A 23,303-nucleotide genomic window follows, 5' to 3' on the forward strand; every position below is an offset into this window, starting at 1 on the left:
TTTGCTTCTCTCCCCTCAGTCCCACGTAGCAGTGAGTCTGTTGCCAGCAGATCTCACTGAAAATAAAAAACCTAACAAATACTTTCTTTCTAGCAAGCTCAGGAGAGCCCACTAGGAGCACCCAGCTCTGGCCGGGCACAGATTCTAACTGAGGCCTGGAGGAGGGGCATAGAGGGAGGAGCCAGTGCACACCAGATAGTACCTAATCTTTCTTTTAGAGTGCCCAGTCTCCTGCGGAGCCCGTCTATTCCCCATGGTCCTTACGTAGTTCCCAGCATCCACTAGGACGTCAGAGAAAATGCATTACTAATGTGTGGCATTATGTGTATAAGGTGCTCTACTATGTGGCGTTGCGTTTAGAAAGGGCACTACTGTGTAGTCTGATGTGAATAAAGAGCAATAGGGTGTGGTGTAATGTGTATAAGGAGCAATTCAGTTTGATGTAATGTGAATAAGGGGCTCTACTGTGAGGAGTAATGTTTATAAGGTAAAGTGATACTACTGTGGGATGTAATATGAATTATGGACACTATCGCATGATCAAATGTAAATAAAGTTGCAGTACTGTGTGGAGTAATTGGAATTGCGGTTACTATTGTGTGGCCATGCCCCTTGACAGCAAAAACACACCCCTTTTTGGGCTGTGCGCCAAATGTGCGAGCTGTTCCTATTTAAAGTATAGGGGGTACAAACACCAAAATAAGGACTGCTATAGGTGAGGGGTGATGGTGCTAGGAAAGAGGTTCAAGGTCAGAGGTGGAACCAGCGGTGGTGCTAGGGGGCACCAGCCAAAATCTTGCCTAGGGCATCATATTGGTTAGGGCCAGCTCTGGACATACGCATGTGTTAGCGATAATGGGTGTGATTCCGAGTTGTTCGCTCGCTAGCTGCTTTTAGCAGCATTGCACACGCTAAGCCGCCGCCCTCTGGGAGTGTATCTTAGCAGAAGTGCGAACGAAAGATTAGCAGAATTGCGAATAGAAATTTCTTAGCAGTTTCTGAGTAGCTCCAGACTTACTCAGCCATTGCGACCAGCTCAGTCCTTTTCGTTCCTGGTTTGACGTCACAAACACACCCAGCGTTTGCCCAACCACTCCCCCGTTTCTCCAGCCACTCCTGCGTTTTGCAACTCCGCACACTCCCATAAAACGGCCAGTTTCTGCCCAGAAACACCCACTTCCTGTCAATCACACTACGATCAGCACAGCGATGAAAAAGCTTTGTTATGCCGTGAGTAAAATACCTAACTTTTGTGTAGAATAACTAAGCGCATGCGCTCTGCAAACCTTGCGCATGCGCAGTAAGCGACTAATCGCAGTATAGCGAAAATCGGCAACGAGCGAACAACTCGGAATGACCCCCATTATGTAGTTTGATCAAATGCGCTACATGCTGCACCATTCACAGAGATTCAGGTCCATTCTGCGGGTAATTTCTGTGGCATGAATGCAGGTAAAATGTACTACGTATAAGGAAAAATGGACATTGAAATGTATTAAATCAGTAGTCCCAAACTCAACCTCAAGGCACCCTAACATTTCAGGTTATGTTTGAGCTCTGATGGCTTAATTAGTACCTCATACCTTCCAACTTTTCTATGGGGCAGAGGAACAGCTGAAAATAAGATTTTACTCACCGGTAAATCTATTTCTCGTAGTCCGTAGTGGATGCTGGGGACTCCGTAAGGACCATGGGAAATAGCGGCTCCGCAGGAGACTGGGCACAGCTAAGAAAGAATTAGGACTACCTGGTGTGCACTGGCTCCTCCCACTATGACCCTCCTCCAGACTTCAGTAAGGATACTGTGCCCGGAAGAGCTGACACAATAAGGAAAGGATTTTGAATCCCGGGTAAGACTCATACCAGCCACACCAATCACACCGTATAACTCGTGATATTATACCCAGTTAACAGTATGAACATAACAGAGCCTCTCAACAGATGGCTCAACCATAACCCTTTTAGTTAACAATAACTATATACAAGTATTGCAGACAGTCCGCACTTGGGACGGGCGCCCAGCATCCACTACGGACTACGAGAAATAGATTTACCGGTGAGTAAAATCTTATTTTCTCTAACGTCCTAGTGGATGCTGGGGACTCCGTAAGGACCATGGGGATTATACCAAAGCTCCCAAACGGGCGGGAGAGTGCGGATGACTCTGCAGCACCGAATGAGAGAACTCAAGGTCCTCCTCAGCCAGGGTATCAAATTTGTAGAATTTTGCAAACGTGTTTGCCCCTGACCAAGTAGCAGCTCGGCAAAGTTGTAAAGCCGAGACCCCTCGGGCAGCCGCCCAAGAAGAGCCCACTTTCCTCGCGGAATGGGCTTTTACAGATTTAGGCTGCGGCAGGCCAGCCACAGAATGCGCAAGCTGAATTGTGCTACAAATCCAGCGAGCAATAGTCTGCTTTGAAGCAGGAGCACCCATCTTGTTTGGTGCATACAGGATAAATAGCGAGTCAGTCTTCCTGACTCCAGCCGTCCTGGAAACATAAATTTTCAAGGCCCTGACTACGTCCAGTAACTTGGAGTCCTCCAAGTCCCTAGTAGCCGCAGGCACCACGATAGGTTGGTTCAAGTGAAAAGCTGATACCACCTTAGGAAGAAACTGGGGACTAGTCCTCAATTCTGCCCTATCCATATGGAAAATCAAATAGGGGCTTTTGCATGACAAAGCCGCCAATTTTGCCACCCGCCTTGCCGAAGCCAAGGCCAAAAGCATGACCACTTTTCACGTGAGACATTTTAAATCCACGGTTTTGAGTGGCTCAAACCAATGTGACTTTAGGAAACCCAACACCACGTTGAGGTCCCACGGTGCCACTGGAGGCACAAAAGGAGGCTGAATATGCAGTACTCCCTTGACAAATGTCTGAACTTCAGGCAGTGAAGCCAGTTCCATTTTGGAAGAAAATCGATAGAGCCGAAATCTGGACCTTAATGGAACCCAATTGTAGGCCCATAGTCACCTCTGACTGTAGGAAGTGCAGAAATCGACCTAGCTGAAATTTCTCCTTTGGGGCCTTCCTGGCCTCACAGTACGCAACATATTTTCGCCATATGCGGTGATAATGGTTAGCGTTCACTTCTTTCCTAGCTTTAAATAGCGTAGGGATAACTACCTCCGGAATTCCCTTTTCCTTCAGGATCCAGCGTTCAACCGCCATGCCGTCAACGCAGCCGCGGTACGTCTTGAAACAGACAGGCCCCCTGCTGCAGCAGGTCCTGTCTGAGCGGCAGAGGCCATAGGTCCTCTGAGATCATTTCTTGGAGTTCTGGTTACCAAGCTCTTCTTGGCCAACCCGGAACAATGAGTATAGTTCTTACTCCTCTCCTTCTTATTATTCTCATTACCCTGGGTAAGAGAGGCAGAGAAGGGAACACATACCCCGACTGGTACACCCACGGTGTTACCAGAGCGTCCACAGCTATCGCCTGAGGGTCCTTGACCTGGCGCAATATCTTTGTAACTTTTAGTTGAGGTGGGACGCCATCATGTCCACCTGTGGCCTTTCCCAACGGTGTACAATCATTTGGAAGACTTCTGGATGAAGTTCCCACTCTCCCGGGTGGAGGTCGTGTCTTCTGAGAAAGTCTGCTTCTCAGTTGTCCACTCCGGGAATGAACACTGCTGACAGTGCTAACACATGATTTTCCGCCCATCGGAGAATCCTTGCAGCTTCTGCCATCGCCATCCTGCTTCTTGTGCCGCCCTGTCGTGTACATGAGCGACCGCCGTGATGTTGTCTGACTGGATCAGCACCGGCCGGTGTTGAAGCAGGGGTCTAGCCTGACTTAGGGCATTGTAAATGGCCCTTAGTTCCAGAATATTTATGTGTAGGGAAGTCTCCTGACTTTTCCATAGCCTTGGAAGTTTCTTCCCTGTGTGACTGCCCCCCAGCCTCGAAGGCTGGCATCCGTGGTCACCAGGACCCAGTCCTGTATGCCGAATCTGCGGCCCCCTAGAAGATGAGCACTCTGCAGCCACCACAACAACGACACCCTGGCCCTTGGAGACAGGGTTATCCGCCGATGCATCTGAAGATGCGACCCGGACCACCTGTCCAACAGATCCCACTGGAAAATCCTTGAATGGGACCTGGCGAATGGAATTTCTTCGTAAGAAGCTACCATCCTTCCCAGGGCTCGCGTGCATTGATGCACCGACACCTGTATACGTATTAGGTCTCTGTCTAGAGACGACAACTCCTTGGACTTCTCCTCCGGGAGAAACCCTTTTTATCCTGTTCTGTGTCCAGAACCATACTCAGGAACAGTAGACGCGTCGTAGGAACCAGCTGCGACTTTGGAATCTTCAGAATTCAGCCGTGCTGTTGTAGCACTTCCCGAGATAGTGCTACTCCGCCGAACAACTGCTCCCTGGACCTCGCCTTTATAAGGAGATCGTCCAAGTATGGGATAATTATTTCGGCCATTACCTTGGTAAATACCTCGGTGCCGGGGACAGACCAACGGCAACGTCTGGAATTGGTAATGACAATCCTGTACCACAATTTTGAGGTACTCCTGGTGAAAAGGGTAAATAGGGACATGCAGGTAAGCATCCTTGATGTCCAGTGATACCATCCAGGCTTGCAATAATCGCCCTGAGCGATTCCATTTCGAACTTGAACCTTCGTATATAAGTGTTCCAAGGCTTTCAATTTTAGTATGGGTCTCACCGAACCGTCTGGTTTCGGTACCACAACATTTTGGAATAGTAACCCCGGCCTTGTTGAAGGAGGGGTACCTAGATTTCACCTGCTGGAAGTGCAGCTTGTGAATTGCCGCCAGTACTACCTTTCTCCGAGGGCAGCAGGCAAGGCTGAGGTGAGGTAACGGCGAGGGGGAGTCGCCTCGAACTCCAGCCTGTATCCCTGTGATACTATTTTCAGAACCTAGGGATCCACCTGTGGGCAAACCCACTGGTCCCTGAAGTTCCCGAGACGCGCCCCTACCGCACCTGTCTCCACCTGTGGAGCCCCAACGTCAAGCGGTGGACTCAGAGGAAGCGGGGGAAGATTTTTGATCCTGGGAACTGGCTGCTGGTGCAGCTTTTTCCTTCTTCCCTTGTCTCTGTGCAGAAAGGAAGCGCCTTTGACCCGCTTGCTTTTCTGAAGCCGAAAGGACTGTACCTGAAAATACGGTGCCTTCTTAGGCTGTGAGGAAACCTGAGGTAAAAAAAAAATTCTTCCCAGCTGTTGCTGTGGATACGAGGTCCCAGAGACCATCCCCAACAATTTCTCACCTTTATAAGGCAGAATCTCCATGTGCCTTTTATAGGCAGCATCACCTGTCCACTGCCAGGTTTCTAATACCCTCCTGGCAGAATGGACATTGCATTAATTCTGGATGCCAGCCGGCAAATATCCCTCTGTGCATCCTTTATATATAAGACAACGTCTTTAATATGCTCTATGTTAGCAAACTATTTTCCCTGTCTTAGAGTATTAATATTATCTGACAGGGTATCAGACCACGCTGCAGCAGCACTATTTATGCTGAGGCGATTGCAGGTCTCAGTATATAACCTGAGTGTGTATATACAGACTTCAGGATAGTCTCCTGCTTTTTATCAGCAGGCTCCTTAAAGGTGGCCGTATCCTAAGACGGCAGTGCCACCTTTTTTGACAAACGTGTGAGCGCCTTATCCACCCTAAGGGATATCTCCCAACGTGACCTATCCTCTGGCGGGAAAGGGTACGCCATCAGTAACTTTTTAGAAATTACCAGTTTCTTATTGGGGGAACCCACGCTACTTTACACACTTCATTCATTCATCTGATGGGGGAACAAAACACTGGCTGCTTTTTCTCCCCAAAAATAAAACCCCTTTTATGTGGTACTTGGGTTCATGTCAGAAATGCGTAACACATTTTTTTATTGCCGAGATCATGTAACGGATGTTCCTAGTGGATTGTGTATATGTCTCAATCTCGTCGACACTGGAGTCAGACTCCGTGTCGACATCTGTGTCTGCCATCTGAGGTAACGGGCGCTTTCTTGAGCCCCTGATGGCCTTTGAGACGCCTGGGCAGGCGCGGGCTGAGAAGCCGGCTGTCCCACAGCTGTTTTACGTCATCCAGCCTTGTAAGGAGTTGACATTGTCGTTTAATACCTTCCACCTATCCATCCACTCTGGTGTCGGCCCCACAGGGGACGACATCCCATTTATCGGCCTCTGCTCCACCTCCACGTAACCTTCCTCATCCCACATGTCGACACAGCCGTACCGACACACAGCACACACACAGGGAATGGTCTGACTGAGGACAGGACCCCACAAAGTCCTTTGGGGAGACAGAGAGAGAGTATGCCAGCACACACCAGAGCGCTATATAATGCAGGGATTAAGACTATAACTGAGTGATTTTTCCCCCAATAGCTGCTTGTATAAACAATATTGCACCTAAATTTAGTGCCCCCCCTCTCTTTTTAACCCTTTGAGCCTGAAAACTACAGGGGAGAGCCTGGGGAGCTGTCTTCCAGTTGCACTGTGAAGAGAAAATGGCGCCAGTGTGCTGAGGGAGATAGCTCTGCCCCTTTTTCGCGGACTTTTCTCCCGCTTTTTTATGGATTCTGGCAGGGGTATTTATCACATATATAGCCTCTGATATATTTGCCAGCCAAGGTGTATTTATTGCTTCTCAGGGCGCCCCCCCCCCCCCCCCCCCCCAGCGCCCTGCACCCTCAGTGACCGGAGTGTGAAGTGTGTATGAGGAGCAATGGCGCACAGCTGCAGTGCTGTGCGCTACCTTGGTGAAGACTGATGTCTTCTGCCGCCGATTTTCCGGATTTCTTCTTGCTTCTGGCTCTGTAAGGGGGCCGGCGGCGCAGCTCCTGGACCGAACACCAATGGCCGGTTCCATGCGGTCGATCCCTCTGGAGCTAATTGTGTCCAGTAGCCTAAGAAGCCCAAGCTACCACCAGTTTGGTAGGTTCGCTTCTTCTCCCCTTAGTCCCTCGCTGCAGTGAGTCTGTTGCCAGCATATCTCACTGTAAAATAAAAAACCTAACATATACTTTCTTTCTAGGAGCTCAGGAGAGCCCCTAGTGTGCATCCAGCTCGGCCGGGCACAGGATTCTAACTGAAGTCTGGAGGAGGGTCATAGTGGGAGGAGCCAGTGCACACCAGGTAGTCCTAATTCTTTCTTAGCTGTGCCCAGTCTCCTGCGGAGCCGCTATTCCCCATGGTCCTTACGGAGTCCCCAGCATCCACTAGGACGTTAGAGAAATTAGGAGACATGGACCAGCTGCAAGGGGTATGACCTTTCAGGAAATGGCATGCCGTGAGCCATGCCCCCATTTTCTTTACGTTCTCCTGTGAATAGATGCCGTTTGTTTATGCACACGACATCTATTCACCGCTTGCTAAGCAGAGTAGCGGATGCAGAGAGGGCCTCCACCTCCATGCCATGCTTGCGTCATACGACGCATCCGCGTGAAAGGATTCCTGGAAAGTCCCCAACAAACTAGGAAGTCTCCAACCGCAAAGTACAGCTCTTATCAGAAGAGCTGTTCTGTGCGTAAATCTTCATGCATAGTGGCCCTCATTCCGAGTTGATCGCTCGCAAGGCGAATTTAGCAGAGTTGCTCACGCTAAGCCTACGCCTACTGGGAGTGTATCTTAGCTTCTTAAAATTGCGACCGATGTATTCGCAATATTGCGATTACAAACTACTTAGCAGTTTCAGAGTAGCTTCAGACTTACTCGGTATCTGCGATCAGTTCAGTGCTTGTCGTTCCTGGTTTGACGTCATAAACACACCCAGCGTTCGCCCAGACACTCCCCCGTTTCTCCGGCCACTCCTGCGTTTTTTCCGGAAACGGTAGCGTTTTTATCCACACGCCCCTAAAACGCCGTGTTTCCGCCCAGTAACACCCATTTCCTGTCAATCACACTACGTTCGCCGGAGCGAAGAAAAAGCCGTGAGTAAAAATACTATCTTCATGGTAAAATTACTTGGCGCAGTCGCAGTGCGATTATTGCGCATGCGTACTAAGCGGAATTTCACTGCGATGCGATGAAAATTACCGAGCGAACGACTCGGAATGAGGGCCAGTGTTAATAAATGGCACTATTTTAGAGATGAGCGCCGGAAATTTTTCGGGTTTTGTGTTTTGGTTTTGGGTTCGGTTCCGCGGCCGAGTTTTGGGTTCGACCGCGTTTTGGCAAAACCTCACCGAATTTTTTTTGTCGGATTCGGGTGTGTTTTGGATTCGGGTGTTTTTTTCAAAAAACCCTAAAAAACAGCTTAAATCATAGAATTTGGGGGTCATTTTGATCCCAAAGTATTATTAACCTCAAAAACCATAATTTACACTCATTTTCAGTCTATTCTGAATACCTCACACCTCACAATATTATTTTTAGTCCTAAAATTTGCACCGAGGTCGCTGTGTGAGTAAGATAAGCGACCCTAGTGGCCGACACAAACACCGGGCCCATCTAGGAGTGGCACTGCAGTGTCACGCAGGATGTCCCTTCCAAAAAACCCTCCCCAAACAGCACATGACGCAAAGAAAAAAAGAGGCGCAATGAGGTAGCTGACTGTGTGAGTAAGATAAGCGACCCTAGTGGCCGACACAAACACCGGGCCCATCTAGGAGTGGCACTGCAGTGTCACGCAGGATGGCCCTTCCAAAAAACCCTCCCCAAACAGCACATGACGCAAAGAAAAAAAGAGGCGCAATGAGGTAGCTGACTGTGTGAGTAAGATAAGCGACCCTAGTGGCCGACACAAACACCGGGCCCATCTAGGAGTGGCACTGCAGTGTCACGCAGGATGTCCCTTCCAAAAAACCCTCCCCAAACAGCACATGACGCAAAGAAAAAAAGAGGCGCAATGAGGTAGCTGACTGTGTGAGTAAGATAAGCGACCCTAGTGGCCGACACAAACACCGGGCCCATCTAGGAGTGGCACTGCAGTGTCACGCAGGATGTCCCTTCCAAAAAACCCTCCCCAAACAGCACATGACGCAAAGAAAAAAAGAGGCGCAATGAGGTAGCTGACTGTGTGAGTAAGATAAGCGACCCTAGTGGCCGACACAAACACCGGGCCCATCTAGGAGTGGCACTGCAGTGTCACGCAGGATGGCCCTTCCAAAAAACCCTCCCCAAACAGCACATGACGCAAAGAAAAAAAGAGGCGCAATGAGGTAGCTGACTGTGTGAGTAAGATAAGCGACCCTAGTGGCCGACACAAACACCGGGCCCATCTAGGAGTGGCACTGCAGTGTCACGCAGGATGTCCCTTCCAAAAAACCCTCCCCAAACAGCACATGACGCAAAGAAAAAAAGAGGCGCAATGAGGTAGCTGACTGTGTGAGTAAGATAAGCGACCCTAGTGGCCGACACAAACACCAGGCCCATCTAGGAGTGGCACTGCAGTGTCACGCAGGATGTCCCTTCCAAAAAACCCTCCCCAAACAGCACATGACGCAAAGAAAAAAAGAGGCGCAATGAGGTAGCTGACTGTGTGAGTAAGATAAGCGACCCTAGTGGCCGACACAAACACCGGGCCCATCTAGGAGTGGCACTGCAGTGTCACGCAGGATGGCCCTTCCAAAAAACCCTCCCCAAACAGCACATGACGCAAAGAAAAAAAGAGGCGCAATGAGGTAGCTGACTGTGTGAGTAAGATAAGCGACCCTAGTGGCCGACACAAACACCGGGCCCATCTAGGAGTGGCACTGCAGTGTCACGCAGGATGTCCCTTCCAAAAAACCCTCCCCAAACAGCACATGACGCAAAGAAAAAAAGAGGCGCAATGAGGTAGCTGACTGTGTGAGTAAGATAAGCGACCCTAGTGGCCGACACAAACACCGGGCCCATCTAGGAGTGGCACTGCAGTGTCACGCAGGATGGCCCTTCCAAAAAACCCTCCCCAAACAGCACATGACGCAAAGAAAAATAAAAGAAAAAAGAGGTGCAAGATGGAATTGTCCTTGGGCCCTCCCACCCACCCTTATGTTGTATAAACAGGACATGCACACTTTAACCAACCCATCATTTCAGTGACAGGGTCTGCCACACGACTGTGACTGATATGACGGGTTGGTTTGGACCCCCCCCAAAAAAGAAGCAATTAATCTCTCCTTGCACAAACTGGCTCTACAGAGGCAAGATGTCCACCTCATCATCATCCTCCGATATATCACCGTGTACATCCCCCTCCTCACAGATTATCAATTCGTCCCCACTGGAATCCACCATCTCAGCTCCCTGTGTACTTTGTGGAGGCAATTGCTGCTGGTCAATGTCTCCGCGGAGGAATTGATTATAATTCATTTTAATAAACATCATCTTCTCCACATTTTCTGGATGTAACCTCGTACGCCGATTGCTGACAAGGTGAGCGGCGGCACTAAACACTCTTTCGGAGTACACACTTGTGGGAGGGCAACTTAGGTAGAATAAAGCCAGTTTGTGCAAGGGCCTCCAAATTGCCTCTTTTTCCTGCCAGTATAAGTACGGACTGTGTGACGTGCCTACTTGGATGCGGTCACTCATATAATCCTCCACCATTCTTTCAATGTTGAGAGAATCATATGCAGTGACAGTAGACGACATGTCCGTAATCGTTGTCAGGTCCTTCAGTCCGGACCAGATGTCAGCATCAGCAGTCGCTCCAGACTGCCCTGCATCACCGCCAGCGGGTGGGCTCGGAATTCTGAGCCTTTTCCTCGCACCCCCAGTTGCGGGAGAATGTGAAGGAGGAGATGTTGACAGGTCGCGTTCCGCTTGACTTGACAATTTTCTCACCAGCAGGTCTTTCAACCCCAGCAGACTTGTGTCTGCCGGAAAGAGAGATCCAAGGTAGGTTTTAAATCTAGGATCGAGCACGGTGGCCAAAATGTAGTGCTCTGATTTCAACAGATTGACCACCCGTGAATCCTTGTTAAGCGAATTAAGGGCTCCATCCACAAGTCCCACATGCCTAGCGGAATCGCTCCGTGTTAGCTCCTCCTTCAATGTCTCCAGCTTCTTCTGCAAAAGCCTGATGAGGGGAATGACCTGACTCAGGCTGGCAGTGTCTGAACTGACTTCACGTGTGGCAAGTTCAAAGGGCATCAGAACCTTGCACAACGTTGAAATCATTCTCCACTGCACTTGAGACAGGTGCATTCCACCTCATATATCGTGCTCAATTGTATAGGCTTGAATGGCCTTTTGCTGCTCCTCCAACCTCTGAAGCATATAGAGGGTTGAATTCCACCTCGTTACCACTTCTTGCTTCAGATGATGGCAGGGCAGGTTCAGTAGTTTTTGGTGGTGCTCCAGTCTTCTGTACGTGGTGCCTGTACGCCGAAAGTGTCCCGCAATTCTTCTGGCCACCGACAGCATCTCTTGCACGCCCCTGTCGGTTTTTTAAAAATTCTGCACCACCAAATTCAAGGTATGTGCAAAACATGGGACGTGCTGGAATTTGCCCATATTTAATGCACACACAATATTGCTGGCGTTGTCCGATGCCACAAATCCACAGGAGAGTCCAATTGGGGTAAGCCATTCCGCGATGATCTTCCTCAGTTGCCGTAAGAGGTTTTCAGCTGTGTGCGTATTCTGGAAACCGGTGATACAAAGCGTAGCCTGCCTAGGAAAGAGTTGGCGTTTGCGAGATGCTGCTACTGGTGCCGCCGCTGCTGTTCTTGCGGCGGGAGTCCATACATCTACCCAGTGGGCTGTCACAGTCATATAGTCCTGACCCTGCCCTGCTCCACTTGTCCACATGTCCGTGGTTAAGTGGACATTGGGTACAGCTGCATTTTTTAGGACACTGGTGACTCTTTTTCTGAGGTCTGTGTACATTTTCGGTATCGCCTGCCTAGAGAAATGGAACCTAGATGGTATTTGGTACCGGGGACACAGTACCTCCAACAAGTCTCTAGTTGGCTCTGCAGTAATGATGGATACCGGAACCACGTTTCTCACCACCCAGGATGCCAAGGCCTCAGTTATCCGCTTTGCTGTAGGATGACTGCTGTGATATTTCATCTTCCTCGCAAAGGACTGTTGGACAGTCAATTGCTTGGTGGAAGTAGTAAAAGTGGTCTTACGACTTCCCCTCTGGGATGACCATCGACTCCCAGCAGCAACAACAGCAGCGCCAGCAGCAGTAGGCGTTACACGCAAGGATGCATCGGAGGAATCCCAGGCAGGAGAGGAATCGTCAGAATTGCCAGTGACATGGCCTGCAGGACTATTGGCATTCCTGGGGAAGGAGGAAATTGACACTGAGGGAGTTGGTGGGGTGGTTTGCGTGAGCTTGGTTACAAGAGGAAGGGATTTACTGGTCAGTGGACTGCTTCCGCTGTCACCCAAAGTTTTTGAACTTGTCACTGACTTATTATGAATGCGCTGCAGGTGACGTATAAGGGAGGATGTTCCGAGGTGGTTAACGTCCTTACCCCTACTTATTACAGCTTGACAAAGGGAACACACGGCTTGACACCTGTTGTCCGCATTTCTGTTGAAATAGTTCCACACCGAAGAGCTGATTTTTTTGGTATTTTCACCAGGCATGTCAACGGCCATATTCCTCCCACGGACAACAGGTGTCTCCCCGGGTGCCTGACTTAAACAAACCACCTCACCATCAGAATCCTCCTGGTCAATTTCCTCCCCAGCGCCAGCAACACCCATATCCTCCTCATCCTGGTGTACTTCAACACTGACATCTTCAATCTGACTATCAGGAACTGGACTGCGGGTGCTCCTTCCAGCACTTGCAGGGGGCGTGCAAATGGTGGAAGGCGCATGCTCTTCACGTCCAGTGTTGGGAAGGTCAGGCATCGCAACCGACACAATTGGACTCTCCTTGTGGATTTGGGATTTCGAAGAACGCACAGTTCTTTGCGGTGCTACTGCTTTTGCCAGCTTGAGTCTTTTCATTTTTCTAGCGAGAGGCTGAGTGCCTCCATCCTCATGTGAAGCTGAACCACTAGCCATGAACATAGGCCAGGGCCTCAGCCGTTCCTTGCCACTCCGTGTGGTAAATGGCATATTGGCAAGTTTACGCTTCTCCTCCGACAATTTTATTTTAGGTTTTGGAGTCCTTTTTTTACTGATATTTCGTGTTTTGGATTTGACATGCTCTGTACTATGCCATTGGGCATCGGCCTTGGCAGACGACGTTGCTGGCATTTCATCGTCTCGGCCATGACTAGTGGCAGCAGCTTCAGCACGAGGTGGAAGTGGATCTTGATCTTTCCCTAATTTTGGAACCTCAACATTTTTGTTCTCCATATTTTAATAGGCACAACTAAAAGGCACCTCAGGTAAACAATGAAGATGGATGGATACTAGTATACAATTATGGATGGACTGCCGAGTGCCGACACAGAGGTAGCTACAGCCGTGGACTACCGTACTGTACTGTGTCTGCTGCTAATATAGACTGGATGATAATGAGATGTAGTATGTATAAAGAAGAAAGAAAAAAAAAACCACGGGTAGGTGGTATACAATTATGGATGGACTGCCGAGTGCCGACACAGAGGAAGCTACAGCCGTGGACTACCGTACTGTGTCTGCTGCTAATATAGACTGGTTGATAAAGAGATGTAGTATGTATGTATAAAGAAGAAAGAAAAAAAAACCACGGGTAGGTGGTATACAATTATGGACGGACTGCCGAGTGCCGACACAGAGGTAGCTACAGCCGTGGACTACCGTACTGTGTCTGTTGCTAATATAGACTGGTTGATAAAGAGATGTAGTATGTATGTATAAAGAAGAAAGAAAAAAAAACCACGGGTAGGTGGTATACAATTATGGATGGACTGCCGAGTGCCGACACAGAGGTAGCTACAGCCATGGACTACCGTACTGTACTGTGTCTGCTGCTAATATAGACTGGATGATAATGAGATGTCGTATGTATAAAGAAGAAAGAAAAAAAAAACCGCGGGTAGGTGGTATACAATTATGGACGGACTGCCGAGTGCCGACACAGAGGTAGCTACAGCCGTGGACTACCGTACTGTGTCTGCTGCTAATATAGACTGGTTGATAAAGAGATGTAGTATGTATGTATAAAGAAGAAAGAAAAAAAAACCACGGGTAGGTGGTATACAATTATGGACGGACTGCCGAGTGCCGACACAGAGGTAGCTACAGCCGTGGACTACCGTACTGTACTGTGTCTGCTGCTAATATAGACTGGATGATAATGTGATGTAGTATGTATAAAGAAGAAAGAAAAAAAAAACCACGGGTAGGTGGTATACAATTATGGATGGACTGCCGAGTGCCGACACAGAGGTAGCTACAGCCGTGGACTACCGTACTGTGTCTGCTGCTAATATAGACTGGTTGATAATGAGATGTAGTATGTATAAAGAAGAAAGAAAAAAAAAACCACGGGTAGGTGGTATACAATTATGGACGGACTGCCGAGTGCCGACACAGAGGTAGCTACAGCCGTGGACTACCGTACTGTACTGTGTCTGCTGCTAATATAGACTGGATGATAATGAGATGTAGTATGTATAAAGAAGAAAGAAAAAAAAAACCACGGGTAGGTGGTATACAATTATGGATGGACTGCCGAGTGCCGACACAGAGGTAGCTACAGCCGTGAACTACCGTACTGTGTCTGCTGCGACTGGATGATAAATAATGATATAAAAAATATATATATATCACTACTGCAGCCGGACAGGTATATATTATATAATGACGGACCTGCTGGACACTGTCTGTCAGCAGAATGAGTTTTTTATTTTATAGAATAAAAAAACACCACACAAGTCACACGACGTGTGTTTAACTTTTACAGGCAGACATTCACAATACAATATAGTATACTATATACTGGTGGTCAGGTCACTGGTCAGTCACACTGGCAGTGGCACTCCTGCAGAAAAAAAGTGTGCACTGTTTAATTTTAATATGTACTCCTGGCTCCTGCTATAACCTAACTGCTCCCCAGTCTCCCCCACAATTAAGCTGTGTGAGCACAGTCAGATATTATACATAGATGATGCAGCAGCACACTGGGCTGAGCACAGATATGGTATGTGACTGAGTCACTGTGTATCGTTTTTTCAGGCAGAGAACGGATTATATTAAATAATATAAAACTGCACTGGTGGTCACTGGTCAGTCACTAGTATAACTAACTAATACTATCAGCAAAATTCTGCACTCTCTGTCTGAGTACTCCTCCTAAGCTCCAGTAAATGAAGTGTCACTGTCTCACTCTGTCACTAGTATAACTAACTAATACTATCAGCAAAATTCTGCACTCTCTGTCTGAGTACTCCTCCTAAGCTCCAGTAAATGAAGTGTCACTGTCTCACTCTCACTCTCCTATCTATTTCTTCTCTAAACGGAGAGGACGCCAGCCACGTCCTCTCACTATCAATCTCAATGCACGTGTAAAATGGCGGCGACGCGCGGCTCCTTATATAGAATCCGAGCCTCGCGAGAATCCGACAGCGTCATGATGACGTTCGGGCGCGCTCGGGTTAACCGAGCAAGGCGGGAAGATCCGAGTCGCTCGGATCCGTGTAAAAAAAGCTGAAGTTCGGGCGGGTTCGGATTCCGAGGAACCGAACCCGCTCATCACTACTATTCATGTGATCAGTGGCGGGACACACTGCATTCAAAATGCGATGCTTGATGCATCACTATACCTCCCAACCGTTGAGGCGCACATATTGTGCCTGAAAAGGGGTGTGGCCTCAACAGAATTGGGTGTGGGGTGGGTGGCATGTGCATGCCATCTAATCAGGGGTTATCTGCTGCTTTGCGCCGTGTGCATGGGCAAGCCATCTATTCAGGGGTTATCCGCTGCTTTGTGTGCATGGGCACGCCATCTATTTAGGGGTTATCCGTTGCTTTGCGCCATGTACATGGGCACACCATCTATTCAGGGGTTAACCTCAGCTTTGCTCCTTGAGGACCGAGTTTGGGGATCACTGCATTAAATAATGAGGGGTCAGTGGAAAAAAAGTGTGAATTCCAGGGAAGCATAACGCAGGGACTGCAGCATGGGCACAGATATAGCAGCACTGTATCAGGCGTGTCTATGTAGAGTAGAGCAGGGGCAGAAATGACTGTAACACAGGGGTAAGTGTCCCTGCCGGGGGGTGTTTGGGCGCAGGAGGTCATGCTGCAGGGTCTGCTGCTGACACTGTGCCCGGAATAACTAGAGAGCGACCCGGGCCCCAGCCGCAGACACTGCAGACCACACAGTACTCACTGGGAATCATCATCCTGGAAGCCGGAGAGTAAAGTTGATAGGTAATAGTTTCCCATCAGCCCCTGCGCGGCAAGATGGCGGCGGCCATACTCACCCGTCCTGTGCCCGCAGCCGGCGTGCTATGTGTCGGGAAAAGCGGGCTCCGGTGCCTCAGTGTGTCCTCCGGCCGCTGCAAGAGGCAGCAGCTATCTCACAGGGTGAAGCTGGAAGCACCTCCAAAGGTGAGGAAGGAGCCCATGGAGATCCCGGGCCTGGAGCGCATCACGTACGAGGATCGCTGCTACCATGTGCCCTGGCTGGCGCGGCCCCAGCTCCCCAAGTTCAGGGTGGACTGGAACCCGCAGTATTACCACTCGCCCCCTGCGGAGGAGATGCCGTTGTACAAGGACGAGACGTCCTACATCTTCAACCCCAAATGTCGGCTGCTCGGAGGTACCGGGGGGGAGGGGACGGGGGAATCATGGGTCTGCAGTGTCCCCTCGGTGACTGGTAATATACCCCGATGACACCCTAACATTGTAACGACTGCCCTCCCAAGTGACGAGTCGCTGAACCCCCCCCCCCCCAAGTGACAGGTCACTGTAACCCCTCCTACCCTTTCTCCCCCCCCCCCCCCCCCCATTCTTACAACACAAGTGGCAGGTCAATGTAACCTATCCCCCATTCTTACACCTCAAGTCAACAGGTCACTGTAAACCCCCCCCCCCCCCCCCCTTCTCCATCACCCCTCCGCCCCTTCCCATTCTTACACCCCAAGTGACAGGTCACTGTAACCCCCCCTTCCCCCCCAAGTGACAGGTCACTGTAACCCACCTTCTTCCCCCCCAAGTGACAGGTCACTGTAAACACCCTCCCCCGTCGTCGTCCCCCAAGTGACTGGTCACTGTATCTTCCCCTTCTCCCCCCCTCCCACAAGTGACCGATCACTGTAAAGGCCCGTGCACACTGGCAGATATATCGTCCGTTCTCTTGAACGGCCGATATATTGCGGGTCCGTCGGCCAGTGTGTACGGCTGATACGTCTGTGAACTCCGTCGTTCACAGACGTATCGCGTCGGCCTCGCAGCACAGCCGACGGCCAATATATCTACCGATATATTGGTGCAACGCTGTGTGTGTACGGCGGTCGGCCGACCGCCCGTACACATGCTGCGGCGGCCGGCGGTGATTTACAGCTGAACTGGGCTTCATGACGTCAGTCCCCAACGGATCGGGCAGTGTGTATGCTCAACACACTGCCCGATCCGTCCATAGATATATCTGCAGATCAATTGATCTGCAGATATATCTACTAGTGTGTACCCACCTTAACACCTCTTCTTCCCCCCAAGTCAGTGGCAAACGCAGGATTTGTATGGGGGGTTTCCAGAACTGGGTGGAGCCAATCACGGGGGTGGGGACTGAGGTGACCCAGTATGTACATACACACATATATATACCGTATATACGGGTGGTCTTCAGTATACCGACTATTGGGATCCCGGCGCACAGTATACTGGCGCCGGAATCCCGACAGCCGGCATACCGACAGATTTTCTCCCTCGTGGGGGTCCACGACCCCCCTGAAGGGAGAATAAATAGCGTGCCACCGAGCCCGAAAGGAGCTCATTTGTGCTCGCCACGCAGTCGGTATGCCGGCGGTCGGGCTGCCAGCGCCGGTATGCTGGTCGCCGGGAGCCCGGCCGCTGGCATACCATACTACACCTGTATATACACACATATATATATATATATATATATATATATATATTTATTACACGTATATATATTACACGTATATATACACATGTATATATATCATCAGGGCCGGTTGGAGCGCTTGCAGCGCCCCGGGCAGGCAATGGGTGCGTGGCTTCATACAGGGGGCGTGGTCGGTTACGCCCCCTGTACAGTATGAGCACCGCTGAAATGATGTGCGGTGCGCGATGACGTCATCGCGCACAGCAAAGGTCCTCTCCACGAAGGGAAACTAGACGCTACGCGTCTAGTTCCCTTCACAGCGGGGGGCAGCGGGACAGACCGGGCAGCGGGGGGCACAGCAGCAGCGGATCTTGCCATGGTGCGGCGCCCTCCGGATGGCGGCACCCCGGGCAAAAGTCCTGCTTGCCCGTGGCAAGATCCGCTACTGTATATCATGTGTGTGTTTATATGTATGTATATACATGTGTGTATATATATATATATATGCATGCACATGGATATATAATGTATGTACTATAATTAAAATAAAGTAAACTTTTTTTAAGCACTTACAAGTGCCACCGGGAAGACAGCAGGCTGCAGAGGACGCTAGACGGTCATTAATAATACTCAAGCAGCAAAAAAAAAAAAAAATTTTTTGGGGTGGAGGGGGGTTTCTGGGTGCTCGGAAACCCCCCTTGGGTGCGCCACTGCAAGTGACAGATCATGTACATTCTCCCCCCATACACATACATCACCCCTAGTGACAGATCATTATTATAACCTCCCCCCCCTACCTTCAAGTGACAGGTCATTGTAAACTTTTCCCTGTACGCCAAGTGACATGCATTTTTTAACTCCCCACACACAGACACCCAAGTGACGGGTGGGTTTACAATGACCTCTACACTTGGGTGGGCTTTACGTTGACCTAAATGACAAGTAATTGTAAGCTCCCCTCCTCCATCCAATGTGACTAGTCGTTGTAGCCCCTCACCCTCCCAAGTTACCAGTTCTTTTGGAGAACCCACCCCAAGTGACCAGTCATTGTAGACACCCCCCCCCCCCCCCCAAGTGACAGTTCTGTTAGACCCCTCCTGTGCCAAGTGACAGGCCTAGTCCTAGTGGTATTCTTGTGAGATTCCATATCTGCAGATATGTGTTTCCGTTCACTGTGTATAAGTAACATAGATGTGATGGAAGTCTCCATAAGAACAGTATACACTTTCTGTATTGTATAATTACAGTTGCGAGCTCTGCTGTAGAATGATGCTTAGCACGGTCTGTGTACAGCTATGCCTCTCTCCGTTCAGGTGTAAAGCAGGCACTTTGGTTGACAAAGACCAAGTTAATCGAGGGCTTACCACAGAGGATACTGAGCATATGTGAGGACCCGGCCTATACGTTGCCAAACCATGAAGAGCTAGTGCAGAATATCATTTACAATTCCTGCTTATGGAGCACGACTGAGGAACAGCGTGAGAGAGAGGAGTACTGGTAAGTGTGAGGGGGCATAGGAGCCCATCATGGTGACCTTATCTGAAGGAGCTGGCTGAGAATGTTAAGTGTGTGTCAGTGTTACAGCTATATCCCTTGCAGGAATCGCAGTGTGTGAAGATCCACTACTGCATGTTTGCATGGGAGCATCCAGATCACAGTATATGAGATCTGTTGTCATTTACTCGTAGCTGGGCCATAGACAACACGATCCATTAAAGGACCAATGACCCCTTTCCCTAATACACGCCGGAATGTATGTATTAACCCCTAGTTTTCACCTGTGTGCTGACCTGGGGTAGCCGACCTGTGCCGACGTGATGGGGTCCTGCACCCCAGACCCATACCAGGTATTAGGGACCCCCAGTGACAGAGACGCCTTGCCGTTCGGCCTGGGGGCTTAACCCTATATCTGCAGATATACGCAACTAAGATCTCTGTATTATCTGATTATTATGTAGTGTTATTTTTCACTCAGTGTGCGTTAGGGATACTACACTGGAAACTTAACAGTTCACCCCAGTAAAGAAAAATCGGCCTCTGATCCCTAAGGCACAGCGCCCCCCAGTGTCCACAATGTTATTTATGGTAGCATGCCTTTTGTGTGACATTATGTATCATCTTCAGAACACACTTACTGCAACAAAGGGCTATTACAGCTAAAGCCTTTGCCTTTCTCTATACTGTTCAATGAAAGTATGTGTATGAATCTCTCCCCTTGCAGTCCGAAGCTGCTGCAGGGATTACTGCACTTGTGCCGGTTACAGAGCTGCACACACACCGCCCTTTCCCAGAGGAGCTTCCTAGACAATTGGCGATTGACAACTTTTTGGCGAAAGGGTAAGCTCCATCTTATAACACTCCGCTAATTGTAAATATCCGGATGTCCCATCTCCTGCCAGACATTATATATACTTTATTAGCGTTAGGTCATTTTATATTGTAAAGTGTGTTTTGCCGGTGGGACGAATTGTGTTTTTGGCCCCACCCCAAAATGTCTGTTTTTATGTATTCAAGAAAAAATGCTAATCCACTTGTGTCATTTTACTGAACATTTTCCATAAAGACTTGCACTGTAAAGGCCTGTAAATGCCAAAGCACACCTACCTACCGGAATTACTGGCTTCTTCCTACTGTATTTGTTTTGCAGATTCAACACTTTATCATGTGAGAGGTACGAATGGTTTACTGATGAGTGCCAAAACCTCGTTAGACCCACTGGCCTCCTCCAGTGAGATTCAGGCTACAGAACAGCATACACTGGAATCCTTGTATCCACTATCCCCTGCTATTGATTTACAGGAAGTGAATGTATATGAGGAACGGAACCATTTAGGTATGTTGTTTCCATGTAGTTATTAATGAAGGAATGCCTTACTCCCTTTGTCACACATACAATGGAAAACTTCCACTCTGGGGAAATTAGCACCAGGAATCCGCAATGGGAGAGTCATTCTAGACACATACTGTATAGAGAGATGCTGGTCATGTGCTTTATGTAGACAGCAATTGCACCAGTGACCTCTATAGGCTAAAACAAGGGACAGCATCCAAAGAAAATCATTCTAAGGCGTTCAGATTTCATATTACACTGCAGCTCTAAAAATGTTGATGTTTCCTTCTAAATAAAAATGTAACCTTTTTGTACGATTGTTCTTTGGATTTTATCAATTACATTTTTATTTTTTTAATACTATTTTGTATTGTTGCTACAGGTTTTAAAGCAGAGTACCCATTCTCCAACCCGCACACTATATATCTCACGGAACCTTGCAGCACCAGAGCAAAATTCCTTCCAGACCAGCTAAGGGCCAAAATGATCATGTTTGCCTTTGGTAGTGCTTTGGCTAAAGCGAAGACCCTCTATGGAGTGAGTTCTGTATTCTACTTTCAGCATTTGTCCTGCATATTATAGATCAGATGACCATCCAGTTGTTCTCAGGCTGGTGTGCAAGTATTGGCCCCAGCTTTTAGGTTCCTCCAGATGATGTGGTACTGTAATGCTATGTACACACTAGACGACTTGCACGCAATGCAATGTAATCAGTTTCGGGACCCGGCGGGGGGTGCCGGCATTGGTTAGTGCATACACACTTGCTTATGCCTGCAGCGATGAGCTGGGGGAGGGGGGGCATGCTGGCCCCGGACGGAGATGACTCAGATGGGAGCGCGCATAGTCAGGGGCATCATGCGCACACACTGAACGATATCTTGATTGATGTGTCTGAATCGGGCACATCGTGCCGATATCGTCCTAGAGTGTACGCGCCTTTTAGTCTGTTGTCCTGATGTGAACACCCACATAAGCTGATGAGCCCCTGGATGACTAATTCTGATATTTATTGTTATATGCATGTAAACATGTTGTTGTATTTTACCTATTTTCAGGATGATGCAAAAGTCTTACCGCAACCAATCGTGGTGCAAAGTGTTTCAACTGATGGGCAGCTGTTCCATTTCATGGTGCTACAGCTCAATACTTTGGACTTAGAATCCAATGATGGTGTTAAAAATATTGTCTGGATGGATGGAGACCAACCCCTGTATGATACTGTTGCGCCTAAAGCAAAAATTAAGAGGAAAGTGGTTTTGGTAAGTAGTGCAGATGGAGTTGCCTAAACAGTACAGCCTCCTGACCCATCAGACCAGGTCCAACAAGTTATCTTACATTTTCTAGTAAAGTCAAACCAGTAAAGATTAGCAGGTGGTAGTGGTTAGAAAATGGGTCTCGTTTGTACATATTCTTTAAAGAAATAAACCTGGCGTATCCTTCAAACTTGTCTAATCTGCAACAAATATAGGTTCTAATTCAGACCTGAACGTTTGGCTGCAAATTTTGCTGCCCTGCGTTCAGAAAGTCGCCGCCCAAGTGGAGTGTAAATTTGCCTGTGCAAGTGTGCAATTGCATGTGTACGCCATGCTACAAATGTCCCTCAATCAGGGGACAGCTGCAAATCCGTTAACACCTCACTCACCATCGAATGATTTTAATACTGCGTGCAGTGTGCGCAGCCCAGGACTTACTCCTCCAGTGCGATGAGAACAGGTTGATCGGGGCCGGAGCTGACGTCACACACCCTCCCCGAAACCGTTTGGGAACGCCTGCGTTTTCCCGGACACTCCCAGAAAATGGTCAGTTACAACCCACAAACGTCCGCTTCCTGTCAATCAGCTTGCGAAAGGCTTTGCAATCGAAATTTTCGCACCAGCTTGTCACTGTTTGGCGATGCGGTGCATACGCAGTCTATCGATAATCGCTCACTGTGGGAAAATGCACAGCACCGATCAGGTCTAAATTAGGCCCATAGTTATGTGTTATATAAAGCTGTTTAAACATATCTGAAAGCGGTTTTTATTTTCTCTTAATTTCAGGTACCTGCTGGACTTGCTGGTTTCAAGCCAGAAACATTTGTGAAATTTTGGGCAATGTACCTGAATGGAGCCATCTGAATTTATAGTGAAATCTGTATATACCATTTATCGAATAAACTAGAATATTTATATAAGATTGTGCTTTTCAGTATGTGTCTACAGATTTGCAAACCTTGGTGTATCAATGGTTTCTGTAATAAGTAAGCAAACAACATCCCAGCATGCTCTCGGTTAGATATCTAAAATAGTTTGATAGCTTGGTACCCTCCTTGCCATTAGGGCAGCCATTTTGTGGTCTAGCTATTTGAGTGTCCTGCAGCTCAATAGGAACTATCTACTTCATTATTTGGAACTAGTTCCTAGACTATAGACATTACATGCGTCTGTGGCATTTACAAGCCTTTATAAACTCTACTAACTGCTGTGTAGTTTAGGCAAAACTCGTGTTGGCTGCAAAAGAGACTACTGTAACAATGAGCATGGACACTTCTGAGGCAGCTTAGTATGTTGACGTTTCTAAGGTGATGGTATTGTGGA

At 48.6% G+C, this 23,303-nt stretch overlaps 2 protein-coding genes across 3 annotated transcripts in view; one reads left to right on the forward strand and one right to left on the reverse strand.

Moving 5' to 3' along the window:
* Nucleotides 1-16,392, reverse strand: part of LOC134957622 (NADH-cytochrome b5 reductase-like) — a 65,173-nt gene extending 48,781 nt beyond the window's left edge. Inside the window, exon 1 of one of the 2 annotated variants that reach the window (XM_063939641.1) lies at nucleotides 16,312-16,392. The gene's annotated coding sequence lies outside the window, so the exon portion shown is untranslated. Of the gene's footprint in view, nucleotides 1-16,217 lie in introns of both variants that reach the window. The other variant, XM_063939642.1, reaches the window with a different exon arrangement.
* On the forward strand, nucleotides 16,114-22,900 carry MRPL37 (mitochondrial ribosomal protein L37). The gene is made up of 7 exons (XM_063939640.1): nucleotides 16,114-16,649; nucleotides 19,211-19,394; nucleotides 20,119-20,234; nucleotides 20,545-20,730; nucleotides 21,110-21,264; nucleotides 21,783-21,986; nucleotides 22,767-22,900. The coding sequence occupies exons 1-7, from the start codon at nucleotides 16,292-16,294 to the stop codon at nucleotides 22,842-22,844; spliced, it is 1,281 nt and encodes a 426-aa protein (XP_063795710.1). The 5' UTR covers nucleotides 16,114-16,291; the 3' UTR covers nucleotides 22,845-22,900.
* The last annotated feature ends 403 nt before the right edge of the window (nucleotides 22,901-23,303 follow it).

Source organism: Pseudophryne corroboree, chromosome 9, assembly GCF_028390025.1.
Source record: "Pseudophryne corroboree isolate aPseCor3 chromosome 9, aPseCor3.hap2, whole genome shotgun sequence".
Taxonomy (NCBI): Eukaryota; Metazoa; Chordata; class Amphibia; order Anura; family Myobatrachidae; genus Pseudophryne; species Pseudophryne corroboree.

Coding starts and splice junctions, on each gene's coding strand:
- MRPL37 (XM_063939640.1), top strand. CDS start 16,292: ATGGCGGCGGCCATACTCACCCGTCCTGTGCCCGCAGCCGGCGTGCTA. Junction 19,395..20,118: donor CGTGAGAGAGAGGAGTACTG/GTAAGTGTGAGG, acceptor CTCCCCTTGCAG/TCCGAAGCTGCTGCAGGGAT. Junction 21,987..22,766: donor TTAAGAGGAAAGTGGTTTTG/GTAAGTAGTGCA, acceptor TCTTAATTTCAG/GTACCTGCTGGACTTGCTGG.